The 16,498-nt window shown below is 38.8% G+C and overlaps 1 protein-coding gene across 1 annotated transcript in view; it reads right to left on the minus strand.

The window, feature by feature from the left end:
* Positions 1 to 16,498, minus strand: part of LOC109924999 (muscular LMNA-interacting protein) — a 92,617-nt gene that overhangs the window by 25,765 nt on the left and 50,354 nt on the right. The window contains exon 9 of the mRNA XM_048597097.1: positions 4,109 to 4,228. Coding sequence (XP_048453054.1) covers positions 4,109 to 4,228 — 120 coding nt within the window. The remainder of the gene's footprint in view (positions 1 to 4,108; positions 4,229 to 16,498) is intronic.

Raw genomic sequence — 16,498 nt, forward strand, 5'->3', positions numbered from 1 at the left:
ATTAGATCTAGGAGTTGCTTGGACCAGACAGAACTAATGGTGGGAGCTGCCATTGGCATGTGCAGGAAGCAATACATAGATACCATGCAAAATCAGAGCACAACGCTGGCAGCAAATGACGCAGACCAACACCCAACCTTATTTACACAGACCTACGTTCGTCAGAATTGTTAATAGTTCTCTCTCCTCAGATACTGCTCTCTTTCATTCAAATCTGTTTTCGTCATCCCTTTCCTCAAAAATTTATTTTTGACCTCTCTGTACCTGAAAAAAACCATCATTTCCAAACTGCCTTCTTCTCTCCACAATTTACTATTGGGTTAAATAATAACCAAAGGCAGGGAACAGCCTGATTCAGCCACAGAAAGTTTTCAGGGAGATGGATTGATTCGGCTGCAAGGGAAAAAAAAACTTTGGGGCCTGACATATTGGCTTTCATTTGCCAAATATTTAACTTTGGGATAAGTTCTGTTCATCCAGTACTGGATCTTTGGTAAAAAATCTGACAACTTAGAGATAGTGGAAGAGTCAAGAGAGTTGAAAGCAAAGTAGAGCTGGCTGTCATCAATATTCACATGAAACAATGTGTCTCCATGCAATAGCATTGAGCAGCATATAGATGAGAAACAAGAGCGGGCCAAGCATAAATCCTTCCTTGAGGGACACCAGTGGTAACAATGCAGGAGCAGAAAGAGAGTTATTGCCTGTGATTTTCTAGCTATTGCTGCAATTTGATAGATAAGAATGGAATCGGTAAGCGTGCTTTCATCTAGTTGGATGACAGAAATACACGAGCAACACTTTGCATGGCAATAATAACATTAGACAAGCCAGAAAGACCCAAATATTTGATCTGTGCTCAATTTACAGATCTCAGACACTCAGATAGCACTTAACAGGACAGCACAGTTGTTCAGTAGTTAGCACTGCTGCCTCAAAACACCAGGGACCAGGTTTGAGTCCAGCCATGGGTGACTATGTGGAGTTTGCATGTTCTCCCCATATCTGCATAGGTTTCCACTGGGCGCTCCGGTTTCCCCTCACAGTCAAAGGATGTGCAGGTTAGGTGGATTGGTCATGGGAAAAGCAGGGTTATGGGGATAGAGTGGTGACTGGGGCTCAGTGGGATGCTGTTCAGGGGGTTGATGCAGACTCAATAGACTGAATGACCGCTTTCCACATTCTAGGGATTCTATGATTCTAACATGGTCCAGTTAGCCTCAATATCACTGATCCCCAGATCCCATCAAGTAGCCCTCACTAGAAAATAAAGCAAGACTGAAATGAAAGTGGATTTGGGCTTTGTTGTGACAGCCCACCCCTTCTCTTACTGCAGATATCAGTGAAGAGTCAGTCAAAACTTAATATTGAAGCTGACACTTGAAGAAGAATCACTTTATTCAAGTGATAACCTAATCCTGCAGAATCATATCACAGTATTTTTCCAAGCACAGTAATAGAAGATAAAATTCAAAATGATTCATTTATGGGATAAAAGTGATGCAGTTTAAAGTGGCTTGTAAGTTTTCTCTATTCACATCTGGCCATATTTTATGATTCTGTTTAGTTAAAGATTCTTAGGTCAGATTGCCCGGTCCTCAATTTGTAACAGTTAACTTCAAGCACCGAAAGGATTGGCACTTTACTTTGTGGTGATGAGTTAAATAATGAAGTAGTGACCAGGTGTTGTCAAAAAATTGCCTCTATAAAATAAGTTATAAGATTGTCACAGGAAGAAAGAATTTTAGCTTTCAAAGATTTAAGAAAGCAGTGATGAAGAAAGTACAGGACTGTGGAAAATAGAACGAACCAGGAAACAACCAATAACCCACTTCTGGAACTTATTTGTAACCAGTTTGTGGGAAGTGGGATATGTTCACACACTTTTGCTTCTTACAATGTAGCTGCAGAATTCCTTTATTATTTTTAGGAATTTTATTTATCCTCCAACAGAAAATAAAATCACCCTTCTAATCAAGCCCTGTGCTAGATAGGAATGATTTCAATATCACATCACAAACAATGTACTTTTAATAGATTTCCAACTAATCTCACAGTTATTTGACGGGGAAACTAGAACTGAAAAGGCAATGCTGTTTTCGTTGTGTAAGTCTTCATAAATCTAGACTGTGAAATATGAACTATATTTACATAACTAAGCAGTTCATGCAGTCAGAGAATACAAGAGTAGCTTTCGTCTGGCACATATTCACTGAGAAATGTGTTTGACTCTTAATTATCTTCTCAAATGGCCTAGCAAGATACTTATTTATATTCAAGGCAACAAGTCATCACCACATTCTTATGCACATCCGAAATGGGAAATAAATACTGGCATCACCAGCAATACCAATTTCTCATAGAGGATTTTGTTTTAAAAATGCATGTTATTTCTTTGTTTAATAACATTCATGCATGAACTCAGTTGAGTGAAACAATTAGCCAGAACAGAAAAACACTTCAAAGCACAAGAAAGCATCACTGATCAGCTTCTCACCTTAATGTACAGAGAGTGGAGACTGCGAGAGAGGTTAGAGGTCATGTAGTAGTTACATGGGGCAATTGGAGAGAAACGAATTTGTGATCCAGAGGTTAGACAAGTGACAGGTGAGAGTGACAGTGGAATTGACTGGGACATGTCTTGAGAGCACAGCATGGGCTGGTACTTTTTGCGGCACAAACTGGGATATGAGACAGAAGTTAGGATGGTGGATAATGGGCACAGCCACTGTTGAAGAAGAGCAAATAATAAAACAGATGGAACAACATTTTGAATGAACTCCTGCACTCAGTAAAAATGCACCTGAAAACGTTAATGGACATAAGCTTGTCTAAAATAAAGTCGGTTTAAGTATATAAAAGGATTTTTTATTAAAATCAAAACCTCTGGCAAAATATCTCAATAAAATTCTCAACAGGAATTTAATTCTATAAAAGACTATTAGATAGATCACATATCAGTAACAATCAACAGAAAAGACCTATTATGTAATGCTAATTGAAAATTAAACAACAAAAAATTTGACCATAATTTGACCCTGTGCACGAAAGGATATTGAGTATGTTTGAGTACAATGTAGCAGAAAATTGTTTTGAGCTAAAGTGAAACTGAATTGAAAAATTCTACAGCACACCCATTACACCAAGGAGTGAAGAGACATCTGTAGCCGTATTTAACATCAGAGCTGAATTTTGGAAAGCACCTTTTTTGGCTAGCTAATTCACCTCAGCTGCACTTAAGTCAACTGTTTAATGGATAACTTGTTCAACAGATAATTTGGGGAGACTCTCAGCCTGGCTTGCTGTGTTCTTCCAGCCTCCTGTTTGTCTACCTGGATAATTAGGGGAAATAGTTAAAGGTCAAATTAACCAAAACCATTTTTAAATGACAAGTTTTGTTTTCAGTTTGTTACCTTTTAGGCATAACACATCACCCTCACCCTAACCCTAACCCATTGATTTTTCACTAAACTTTCCTCAAGTGCATGAACCTTCATTGAAAATGCCGTTGCCACACAAGCTGCATAATGATTATTAGAGAAATTTCACTCTCAGGAAGTAGCAGTATTGCAATGCTAATGTTATGCATCATAATTTTTGATTATAATGGTAGTTGAAATCAATATCAATTTGCCACCAGTCACATTGTAATACACTGCACACTTGGCCGTAAATTTATGTACTTTTCCTGACAGTGCTAAGCATTTTATTTTTGGTACAGAATATTAAATAAAACCAGTGCCATAAGATAGCAGATACAGATACTACTACCTCAGATTTAAAACACTAACTTTAAGATAGTAAAATGAAATGAAAAAAATTGCTACTAATGGTATAGCACAACACATATGACTGAGTTCAAATTATCACTTTTCAGTGAACAGCAGCATCAACTACAAATTCACATTTTAACTGTCTGCTTTAGTTAGGTTCAAATCACTATAAAACAGAAAGTTAGGTAAAGGTACATATGAATAGGATAAAACAGCAAGCAGACAAAATTTCACTCACATTGCATGTCTTTAAAGGATAATTCGGGATCATAACAAAGAGAATATTTGATGGTTCAGTGCAACTTGTTCCAGCCTCAGCTTTTTAAGTTGCATACCTCAGTATCACCATATTCTTCAGGGTGTTTTCTGAACGGGTTGTGATTGTTCTCTTTCATCTTTGGAACTGCAGGCACCTTCTGAACAATAGTAATTGGACGAATCACACCAGGTCTCGTCTGGACTCAAAAGGTGAAAGAAAAATAATGCAGATTTAATATGGGAGTGTCCTGTTCATACAGTAATCAATAGTATTAATAATTACACAAATTATCTCAAAAGCCTTAAAATTATGCCATGGCATACTCGTGTAAAAACTATTAGCAGATTTAAAATTCTTTGCTCTATTACTGTATGTTAACAGAGGAATTAACTATCATTTAACAAAAATAGGACAGAAAATAACTGCATAATCATCTGTTCAAATAAATATCAAGTAAATAATCATATACATTAATGAAAGAGGAAAAGAAGATGTCGAGAAGAAAAGAAAAAAGAGAAAGGAAGTGCGAGAGAAATTTCTTCAGGCAGAAGGTGGTAAGTCTTTAGAGAAAGAAACAGAGAAAATGCTTGAAGCCACAATATGACTCTTCTTCAGTCCTAAAGAAGAGTCATACTGTACTCAAAATGTTAATTCTTTTTCTCTCTCCACTGATGCTGCAAAATCTGAACTTGTTTAGCACTTCCTGTTTTTACTTCAGTCTGGCAGGCACCAGCTCAGATACTGACCAAGCATGTCATGTTGAGGATAGCACAGGGATTAATCAACATGTGATGAGACCAGGCACACATTAGCTGCAGAAAGGCTGGATGGCAGGGGGAACAAGCATAAGATTGCCAAAGGGAGAGGTCGCATAGGGGATATGCTACAGAGGATTCAGATGTGAAGTTTAATGGGCTAGAGTACAGTAATGCATAATACACTTGAGATCTGCAATAGAACTACAATATCTTGGTTATCAAATATGTTCAGGGCACAAATTGATAATTTTTTTAAATTATAAAGACATCTAGGGATATGCAGATAATGTGAAAATATAGCAGCATGATAGAAGAACAGTCATGATCTAATAAAAAGCTGAATAACCTCATGGTTCTATTTTAAATGAAAGAAGGAAGAAAGACTGGTATTTATATGATGACTCAAAATGCAGAGCAGCCATGAAGTAGAGTATTGCTATTATAAAATCGGAAACAAAGCAGCCAAATGCACACATTAACCCCTGACAAAGAGTAATGTGTTAATAAGCAGGTAATCTGTTTTTGTAACGTTCATTGAGAAATAAATATGGGCCAGCACACTAGGGATAAGATCCCCTGTTCTTCTTCAAAATAGATCCATGGGATCTATGTCCAGCAATCACTCAGTGCAGCACTGGAGAATTGGTGTCAAGTTTTGTACTTAAGCTTCATGGAGAATTTTGAATCTGGAGTCTTTGACTCAAGAGTGGTACTAATAGAGTCATGGCTGACATAACATGTTTCGTATGAACCTGTAAGTCAGCATAAAGCATACGTTTTCCAGAACATTGAACATTTGTTACACTCATCAGTATTATTCTGCATGGTATATTTTCATATATCAGTGTTGCCAACATAATGCTCTGGTTGTGTCCATTGTTACTATTGAGATGCCTTGCACACATTCATTACCACCAATCTCTCTTACTGGTATTCGTGTAAGTTGTCAATATTAAATGGTGAAGTATGCCTACACAAAGTATTTGGCAGCACAGAAGCTCAGGCTTGATGAACAAAATGGATTTATTATATATAACACAGAGTGCTGGAAAAACTCAACAGGTCTAGAAGCAATCATGAAGAAAGAAACAGAGAAAATGCTCTAAGCCCCAAAATGACTCTTCTTCAGTCCTAAAGAGTTATACTGAACTCAGAATGTTAATTCTTTTTCTCTCTCTACTGATGCTGCAAAACCTGAACTTGTTTAACACTTCCTAGTTTATTTCAGATCTCTCTTATTTCAAAATCAAATCGTGCACTTTGCTTTTATTTATAGGTTTATTACTGGAACTAAATGACAAAAGGTAAAAGACACTCTTGCAACTCTAGCTCTTCCCAGGGAACAGACCTAATTAGCAGAGATTATCTTGTAATATCAATTAACTCTTGCAGATCTCAAGTGTATTATAAAATACTGTACTCTGGCCCATTAAACTTATCATCTGAATCCTCTACAGCATATCCCATATGAGACCTCTCCCTTTGGCAAGCTTAAGCTTGTTCCCCCTGCCCTCCAACTTCGCTGCAGCTAAGCTGTGCCTGGTCTCATCACATGTTGATTAATCCCTGTGCTATCTTCCACATGACAAGCTTGCTTAGTATCTGAGCTGGTGGCTGCTACTGTGAGATAGAATGGCAATGTATTCATCCTCATTTGTTTTTCCTCTTCAATCATTGTCTGAACAACTTCCATTAGATGGAGAAAACCAATTGAGGGTGGGTTGTGATGGGGAGAAATTGTGTGTGAAGTTCATTTGAAATCCATCTGCAGCTTGTGAATCAGAAGAGACTTTGCACAAGGGGAAAAGGAGGATAAGGTATGTTGATACCCTTAACATCAATCCCTTCAGTCTTAACATCTCAATAATATAACTGTAAAGACAAAGTCACCACAATTCTACTAGATCATAGGAGTGATTTCTCATTAGAGAGATACAACTGGTGATGGTTTAACCTGAGGGTCACCACAGCTCAGGTGAGGGGAGGGGTTGAAAAGGTTACCTCATGGGACCCAGAATTGAACAATGCTGTTGGTATTGGTCTGCACTGCAAACTAGCCGCCAAGCCAACTGAGACCAGCAGGTCAGTAATGACCCTTCCCTTAATGGCCAATACTTCCTTCCCCAGGGAGTTGAAATATGCAGTTGAGCTTCTCTCTCTCTCGCTCATTCATTTCTGCTCTTTCCTGTTGTAGGTCACCCTCTCCTGGAAGAATGAAGTGACAGTGAGCACTGTGCAATATGTTTGGATGATGTGGTCAGGCATGAATAGCTGCCAGTGTACGCAAGATGAAGAATTTGAGTAAAACTTGAAGCAATGCGAAGAGCTTGGGCTGGCGCAGACTTTATGAATGTTAGTCTTAGATATTCTTAGACATAAATTTTAGACGTTGTCACTAGATGAGCGATAGATAGCCTCTGACCTACACAGGATACAGGACGTCTTTCTTCCTCTTTTTTCTGAAGCTCCAGTCTAGCATCCAAAAACTCAGTGTGTGCTCTCTCTGCTATGGCCATCCATTGCTACTTCTTCCGGAGCAAAATTTCCAGAATTATTTCAGCCACCACAATGCACATCCCTTTTAAGAATGTAGATGAGCTTTAAATAACATTAGGCAGCAAGGGCATTGAAACACTTGCTGAATCATCCACTATTAATAGAATGGAGATGTTGGTAAGATGTTGGCAATGAACAGACAGCATGAAGTTGGCAGCTTGATTGCAGTGTAATCAATGGAAGCATTTTCACTGCACAATGTAATGCCCATACCTATTTCATTGCAGCTATCCAATTTAACTTGCACGTTGTAATTTGTAAGTTAATATTCTACAAATGAAGAAGAAATCTGCTGTATTATTGTCGAAACTCTAATTGTTTGATAGGGTCCTCAAAGAAAGCAAAACTGAAGTCTCTATTCGGTTTGAAATATGGTTGTTGCAGTTTTGCACTATACAATAAGCCCCTTTGTGCTCTCAGGGAAAGCGGAGATGGGTGACAACGATGCTGCTTTCTCAGTATCACCCACACCGAAAAAGCAAATAATGGAAATCTTAGTTGGGAGTCCATGCCACATATTAGTCACTTCTTTCTGCTGTGATAGCATTTGCAGTTTTAACAACTAGTGGGGGAGTGTGCCTAAGTGTTGTTCGAACAGATGACTAGTCAAATAATCTATTAGATGGATTCATCCCAATTTCAAAGTTGTACTTTTTGGACAAGACTCCAAATGATACAGAAACTGTCCCTTCAGGTTTCTAGGGAAACTAAAATGAAAATTGACTTTGATGCTGCTTCAAACCAGATATGAAAGACAGTCATCAGAGCTCAAATGATTCACTAGGGCACAGCAAGCAGGCTGAAGGAACATGAAAGCTGGATCTCGGAGCCGGGATAAGGAAGTCAAGGTAACTGTCACGGCATCAGTTACTTTACAGGAATAAATTTATCAGCACAGCCATACAATGTACTCAGTTGCCATCAATCTATCATGAGCAAAACTGAGGAGGTTCCAAAATATGCCATTTTGATGAGAGTCATATCTGTGCAACTTGGGATGGATCGTAGCTGCTGCCAGATGATAATCTGTGGCTAAAACCTTGAGGAAAAGGAGTTCAAATTCTAGCTAGAGTCATACAGCAAAGAAACAGACCCTTCAGACCAACAAGTCTGTGCCGACATTATCCCAAACTAAATGAGCCCCACCTGCCTGCACATGACCCATATCCCTCCAAACATTTCTTATTCATGTACTCATCCAAATGTCTTTTAAACATTGTAACTATACCCGCATCCACCACTTCCTCTGAAATTTCATTTGAACCACTCCCTGTGCAAAAAAAGAATTATCTTTGTCATTTTTAAAATCTTTCTCTTCTAACCTTAAAAATATTCCCCCATCTTGAAATCCCTGACCGTAAGGAAAAGACATCTGCCATTCACCTTATCTGTACCTCTCATGGTTTTATAAACCTCTGTAATGGTCACCCCTCAACCTCCTATGTGCCAGTGGACAAATGTCCCAGCCTATCCAGCCTCTCCTTACAACTCAAACCATCCATTCCTGGCAACATCCTTGTAGAAGTTTACAGATTTGAAGGACTTTATGACTGAGATTAATGCCAAATCTGTCAAGTGGACTGTCCAGAAAATCTGAGAGGTTTATCTCTGTTGTATCTATTATCTAATGTATAGTTTATACTGACTTCTATTTTCTTACTAACTCATGCTTAATATATGCTGATTTTGGTTTAATTGCTAAAGTAAGAGTTATAATGGAAGTGAAATCCTATCCATGAAATTTCTCATTGAAACCATTTGGTAAGTTTGGTTCCTTTGGTATGTTGATTCCTGTAAATAAGAACTTTCTGATCTTAGTCTTAAAATGCCTTTTACTTATTTGAACCTCTCCCTCCCTTTTTTATGTTCATAATTGAACAAGTTTACATTTTACCTTTTGTATACTTTTAGCTAAATTAGTAAAAACTCACTCCTCAGCTAACTCCTTCCTATAAAACCCATTAGGTTGTAAAATCTGCACTATTCTATGAGCTAAAAAGTACCAATTTTCATCTACACATTGCTCTCCATGCCAAATGACATTATGGAGTACTTCCTACAGAAAGAGGCTAGCATCAATGAATGAAGTTTAATGAAGCACTTGTGCGTAAATCAAAGGCACAGTGAAATAGGAAGCTCTTAAGAAGCTTTTAAAAGTGAGAGGGAGAACAAAACAAGTTATTCTAACAGGGAAAATGTATTTCATACCAGAAAGATGCATCGGCATTTGTGTTAGTCATTAAATGCCTTGTGGCATATAATCAACAGAAAACTCAAGTAGTGCTGATTAAGGTGATTTGCAAGCAATGCTAGAGGGAAAACAACATTAAACTGTATGAGAGCAGAATCCTGATTGGCTGGAAAGTAGCCTCTGCTTGGCAAAAGCATTGGCATGGAGAATTCACCAGTTAATAATGGCTGATAGTTAAGTCCCAAGGTTTATTTAAATTTTAAGCCAGGTAGATTACTTCTTAGGGCAATGCTTTGACAATTTGAAGCCAATCTGGTGAATGCCTAATGCCTAATTCCTACTTTGTTGACTTAGAACTGGCACAGAGTGTGTAGGTGTAATTTCAATTTACAAAAATTGGGGCACTGCGCATTAATATTTGTAGTGGATTCAAGTGCCTGACTGAAACCAACTGATAATCCTAACTTGGCTATCAGCATATTTTTTTTTGCTAAATAATCCTGAGCGCACAAATGTCCAGTTGCAAAGTAACATCTATTGTTGGAGATTATATTATGATTTTGCATTCACAGAGGATTGGATATGGTCAGTACTCTGTTTATTGCAAACAGTCAAAGGAATATGCTGTTTGATACAATCCACCAGTCTTTGGGAAGTATGGCCTACATAGTTATCATCACACCATTGCTGAAATTCATGTAGCACATTACTCATTTGTGTAACAGGCAGCATGTGTTTTTGGCTTGACAACAGTATCTTTTTAGTGGAAGAAACCACTAATGTAACTACTGCACAGTATGTGCATGAAACAGCTAGTTTTACCTGTAGCTCAGGCTTTTGAGATATCTTATCTTTCCAGGGTAATCTGAGGTAGAGGGGAGATGGCATCCCAAAACCAGCCCAGCTTGTCCCCGCCTTCCTAACCTCTCCTTCGTCCCACCTATCCCCTCCTCCCACCTCAAGCCCCACCCCCATCTCCTATTTACGAGCCTCATCCCGCCCCCTTGACCTGTCCGTCCTCCCTGGACTGACCTATCCCCTCCCTAACTCCCCACTTACACTCACCTTTACTGGTTCTATCCCCGCCTCTTTGACCAGTCTGTCTCCTCTCCACCTATCTTCTCCTCTATCCGCCTCCCTCTCTCTTCCTATTTATTTCAGAATCCTTTTCCTCTCCCCCATTTCTGAAGAAGGGTCTAGGCCCGAAACGTCAGCATTCCTGCTCCTCTGATGCTGCTTGACCTGCAATGTTCATCCAGCTCTACACCTTGTTATTTCAGATTCTCCAGCATCTGCAGTTCCTACTATCTCTAAGTATACATTAAAATCAGATATTCAATTATTCGTTCAATTAATCACACTGACTCATTCATCTCCTTATTTGAATACAATTTTCATTCCAGCATATATTGTATTGAAGCTTTAGTCTCAAGATGCCCTGTGTATATCACTCGAGTATTACCCTGGATTTGTTAAAGCTCATTTTTGTGCGATGTGAGCATTGCTGGCTGGCCGGCCGGCCAACATTTATTGCCCATTCCAAGTTGCCCTTAAGAAGGTGGTGGTGAGCTGCCTTCTTGAACCGCTACAGTCTACCTGTCGTGGGTGGATCCACATTGTCATTTTGGAGGGAATTCCAGGGTTTTGGAATGGCGATACATTTCCAAGTCAGGATGGTGAGTGGCTTGGAGGGGAACTTGAAGGTGGTGGTGTTCCAATGTGTGTGTTGCCCTTATCCTTCTAAATGGAAGTGGTCATAGGTTTGGAAGGTGCTGTCTGAGGATCTTTGGTGAATTTCTGCAGTGAATCTTGTAGATAGTACACACTGTTGCCACTGAGCATCAGTGATGGAAGGAGTGGATGTTTGTAGACGTAGTGTCATCAAACATGCTGCTTTGTCCTGGATGGTGTCAAGCTTCTTGCGTTGTTGGAACTGTACTTATTCAGGCAAGAGGGGAATATTCCATCAGACTCCTGATTTGTGCCGTGTAAATGATGGGTAGACTTTGGAGAGTCAGGTGGTGAGTTACTCGCTGCACTCTTCCTAGCCTCTAACCTGCTCTTGTAGCCACTGTGTTTATGTGGCAAGTCTAATCAGGTTTCTGGTCAATGGTAACCCCCAGGATGTTGATAGTGGGGGATTCAGTAAAGGTAACACCATTGAATGTTAAGGTGCAGTGGCTAAGTTATCTCTCTCGGTGATGGTCATAGCCTGGCATTGGTGTGGGCGTGTATGTTACTTGCCCCTTGTCAGCCCAAGCCTAGATATTTTCCAGATAAAGTCATACAGCATAGAAACAGACACGTCGGTCCAATCAATCCGTGCCGAACATAATCCCAAACTAAACTAGTCCCACTTGCCCGTTCCTGGCGCATATCCCTCCAAACCCTTCCTATTCATATATCTATCCAAACGTCTTTTAAACATTGTAATTGTACCTGTATCCACCACTTCCTCAGGAGGTTTGGTCCACACGCAAAGCGCTGTCTGTGTAAACAACTTGCCTCTCATGTCTTTTTAAAATCTCTCTCCTGTCACCTTAAAAATATGCTCCCTAGTCTTAAAATCCCCCATCCTAGGGAAAAGACAACTACCTTTAACTCTATCTGTACCTCTCATTATTCTATAAACTTCTATCAGGTTGCCTCTAAACCACCTACACTCCAGTGAAAGAAGTCCCAAACTATCCAGCCTTTCTTTATAACTCAAACCTTCCGTACTCGGCAACATCCTGGTAAATGTCTTCTGAACCCTGTCCAGCTTGATAATATCCTTTCAATAACTGGGCGACCAGAGCTAAGAGTGTTCCAGAAGAGGCCTTACTATAACATCCTGTAAAACCTCAACATGACTTCCTAACTCCTATACTCAAAGGACTCAGCAATGAAAGCAAGCTTGCCATACACCTTTTTAACCATCCTATCTATATGTGGCACAAACTTCAAAGAATTATGTATATGCACGCCTAGGTCCCTCTGATCTACAGCCCTACTGTAGGCCCTATCCTTGTTTGTTGTGCAATACCTCGCTTTTATCCAGATTGAAATCCATAATTTTTCAGCCCATTGACCCATTTGATCAAGATCCTTTTGTAATCTTAGACAACCTTCTTCACTGCCTACTATGACAAGTGTTGTCTGCAAAATTACTAACCATGCCTTAGATATTCTCATCCACATCATTTATATAAATAACAAACCAAAGAGGATCCAGAACCAATCACTGTGGAACACCGTTAGTTACAGGCCTCCAGTCCAAAAAGCAACCTTCCACAATTAGTTTCTGTCTCCTGCCATTAAGCCAATTATGTGGCAACTCACCCTGAATCCCATGTGACCTAGCTTTACTAATTAGTCTACCATGCGGAACCTCGTCAAAGGCTTTACTAAAATCCAAATAAATAATGTCTACTGCACTGCCATCATGAATCTTTTTGGTAACTTCCTCAAAAAACTCAATCAAGTTTGTCAGACATGATTTTCATTGCACAAAACCATACAGACTATCCCTAATCAATTTTTGCCTCTCTAAATGTCCATAATTCCTATCTTTTAAGATCACTTCGAACAATTTACCCACACTCAAAGTCAGCCTCACAGGTCTATAGCTCCCTGGTTTCTCCTTACAACATTTCTTTAAAAAGGTATAACATTAGTCACCCTCCAGTCATCAGGCACATCACCTGTAGTTATAGAGGAGGCAAACATTTCTGCAAGGGATCTCATAATTTCCTCCCTTAATTCCCACAATGTTCTGGGATACATTAGATCAGGTCCTGGGGATTTATCGACCTTTATATTCTTTAAGACCACCCAAATTTCCTCTTATGTAATGTGAACTGTTTTTAAAACATCAAAGTTTATTTCTTTGCCTTCTCTAGACTCTATTTCTTTCTCCACAGTAAAACTGATGCAAAATATTCATTTAGTATCTCTCCCATCTCCTTGGGTTCAACACAAAGACAACCTCCTTGATCTTTAAGAGGCCCTACCGTCTCTCTAGTTACCCTATTGCTCTTAATATATTTGTAGGATTTCTGGATTATCCTTAACCTAATCTGCCAATGCTATCTCATATCCCCTCTTTGCCTTCCTGATTACTTTCTTAAGAATGATCCTACACTCTTTCTATTGATTAAGAGATTTAATTAAACCAAGTTGTCGATATCTAAAATAAGATTCTCTTTTATTCTTGACTAGAACCTAAATATCTTTATTCATTCATTGTTCCTTAATCTTAGAAGCCTTATCCTTTACTTTAACAGGAACATAATGCCTCTTAACTCTCGTCATCACACACTTGAATGCCTCCCACTTGTCAGACATCCTTTTACCTGTGAACAGTCTACTCCAATCATCTTTTAAAAATCCTTGTCTTAAAATTTGCCTTACTCCAATTAAAAACTTAACATTTATGGAAGGCTTAACCTTTTCCATAACCGTTTTGAAACTAATAGAATTATGATCGCAAGACCCAAAGTGTTCCCCAGCTTTTACTTCAGTCACCCGCCCTGCCTTATTGCCCAAAAGATGATCTAGTTTGGCTCTTTCTCTAGTAGGAGCATCCACATATTGATAAAGAAAATTTTCTTCAACACATTTGACAAATTCTTCACCATCCAAACTTTTAACACTATGGCAGCCCCAGTCAACGTTTAGAAAATTAAAACTCCCCCATTATTACAACGTTACTATGCTTACATATATCTGAGATCTCCCTACATATTTGTTTCTCAATTTTCCTCTTACAATTGGGAGGCCTATAGTACAATCCCAAAGTGATCTTTCCTTTCTTATTTGTAATTTATACCCATACATTTTCCATGCACGATTTTTCAGAAATATTTTCCCTAGTTACAGCAGTAATGTATTCCTTAATCAAGAAAACCACACCCCCACCAACACCTTTTCTTGCCTCCTTTTCTATCTTTCTTCTGGCATCTAAATCCAGAACATTGAGCTGCCAGTCTTGTCCATCTCTCACCCAAGTTTCTGTAATAGCTATGATGTCCCAATCCCATGTTCTTAAACATGCCCTGAGTTCATCAGCCTTATCTGTAAGACTCCTTGCATTGAAATAAATGTAATTTAGTTCTTCAGAGTTACTACATACACGGATTCTCTCTTCTTTCTTTTCTAATTGACGTTATCCTCACATTCAGAACCTTCCCCATCAATCCTTCTGTTTACACCGCTACTTAGAATTCCTCCATTCCCTCTCCCTATCAGAATAAAGTCTCCCTTAATGGAATGAGCAAATCTTCCTGCTAAGATATTGTCCCTTTCCAGTTTAGGTTAGGCCCATCCTTTTCAATCAGGGCTTTTCTATCCCAAAAGACATTCCAATTGTCCAAAAACCTGAATCCCTGAACAATACACCACAACTCTTCAGCCAATGATTTATCTCCTTTAACCTTCCCTCGTTTGAATTTGGCATTGGGAGTAATCCAGAAATTACTACTTTTAAGGTTCTATTTTTTAAATCTTCCACTGAACCTCTTAAATTCACTCTGTACTGCTTTAATCATTTCCCTAAAAGTGTCTCTCCTACTAATGTGTACAATAATTTCTGGCTTCTCAATCTCACCTTTAACAATATGCTTGACACATTTAGAGACATCCATAATCCTAGCACCAGGAAAGCAACAAACCATCTTAAATTCACACTCACTGCCACAGAACACCCTGTCTATGTCCCTGACAGGATAATCCCCTATAACAGTAATTCTATTAAATCTTGTCAAACGCTGCCTAACATAAGAATCGTTCTAAATGTCCAATAATTAACTGGCCCTTCCATTTTCCTCGGAGAGACTATCCCCTTCTACAGTTCCAAAAACTGAATATCTATTTGATATAGCCACCAGAGAGTTTCGAATTACTTTATTACCTTCCTGACAGTCACCCATCCTCTGATTGATTTAGAAAAGTCATTACACAGTAGAATCAATCAGCCATCTCACTCTGTATTTCATATATGGCCTTAATAACATTAAGTCTAAAAAGGAAGCTTTCAATAACATCTTATACATAATATAAACTCTTTCATTACCTCCCAAAAATAATGTTAAAATGGAAAAAATAAAAAATATATGCAAACATATAAAGCTTAAATAAAATCAATGACTTAGCTGATTGACTGAATTTTGAAAAAAGACTCCTCTTCAATAAATTCCTTGAAGAAAAAAATCTTCCCCAGAGCCAACTACATGTAGGACTCCCCAAAACAAAAACACAACTCCTTATTTAAAAAAAAATTTTCCAAAAAAAACTTTTGCAATGTAAAACAACACCCTCTAAAGCACACAGTCTGAATTTAGAATTAAAAAAACCTCAGCCGTTCACTGTCGACCCTGAAAAGCTAATTTTCAAAAAGTCTGTTTGAAAAAAAATCATGAATTTCTTTTTTTTAATGTTAATGAAACAAAATGAATAAGGATCTTATAAATGAATAAGGATCTTATATTAGTAAAATATAATATTGCATTTGAACATGGAATGCTGCAGAGATGTCCTGGAGCTGAGATGACTGACTTCCTGTGTGCTAGGTATGACTCCAACCAGTGGTGAGTTTGCCCCTAATACCCACTGAATCCAGTTTTGCTAGGACTCATTGATGCCACACTCAGTCAAATTGCAGCCTTGATGTCAAGGGCTATCACTCTCACTTCACATCTGGAATTCAGCTCTTTTGTCCATGTTTGAACCAAGCATGTAATGAGGCAGGAGCTGAATGGTCCTGGCGGAACCCAAACTGGGCGTCACTGAGCAGGTGCTGCTTGAAAGCACTGTTGATGACATGTTCCAAAATTTTCTGATGATTGAGAGTAGACTTATGGGGCAGCAATTAGCTGGGTTAGATTTGTATCAGAATAGTAGGAACTGCAGATGCTGGAAAATCTGAGATGACAAGGTGTAGAGCTGGACGAACACAGCAGGCCAAGCAGCATCATAGGAGCAG

The sequence above is a fragment of the Rhincodon typus genome, chromosome 5, assembly GCF_021869965.1.
Source record: "Rhincodon typus isolate 14 chromosome 5, sRhiTyp1.1, whole genome shotgun sequence".
Taxonomy (NCBI): Eukaryota; Metazoa; Chordata; class Chondrichthyes; order Orectolobiformes; family Rhincodontidae; genus Rhincodon; species Rhincodon typus.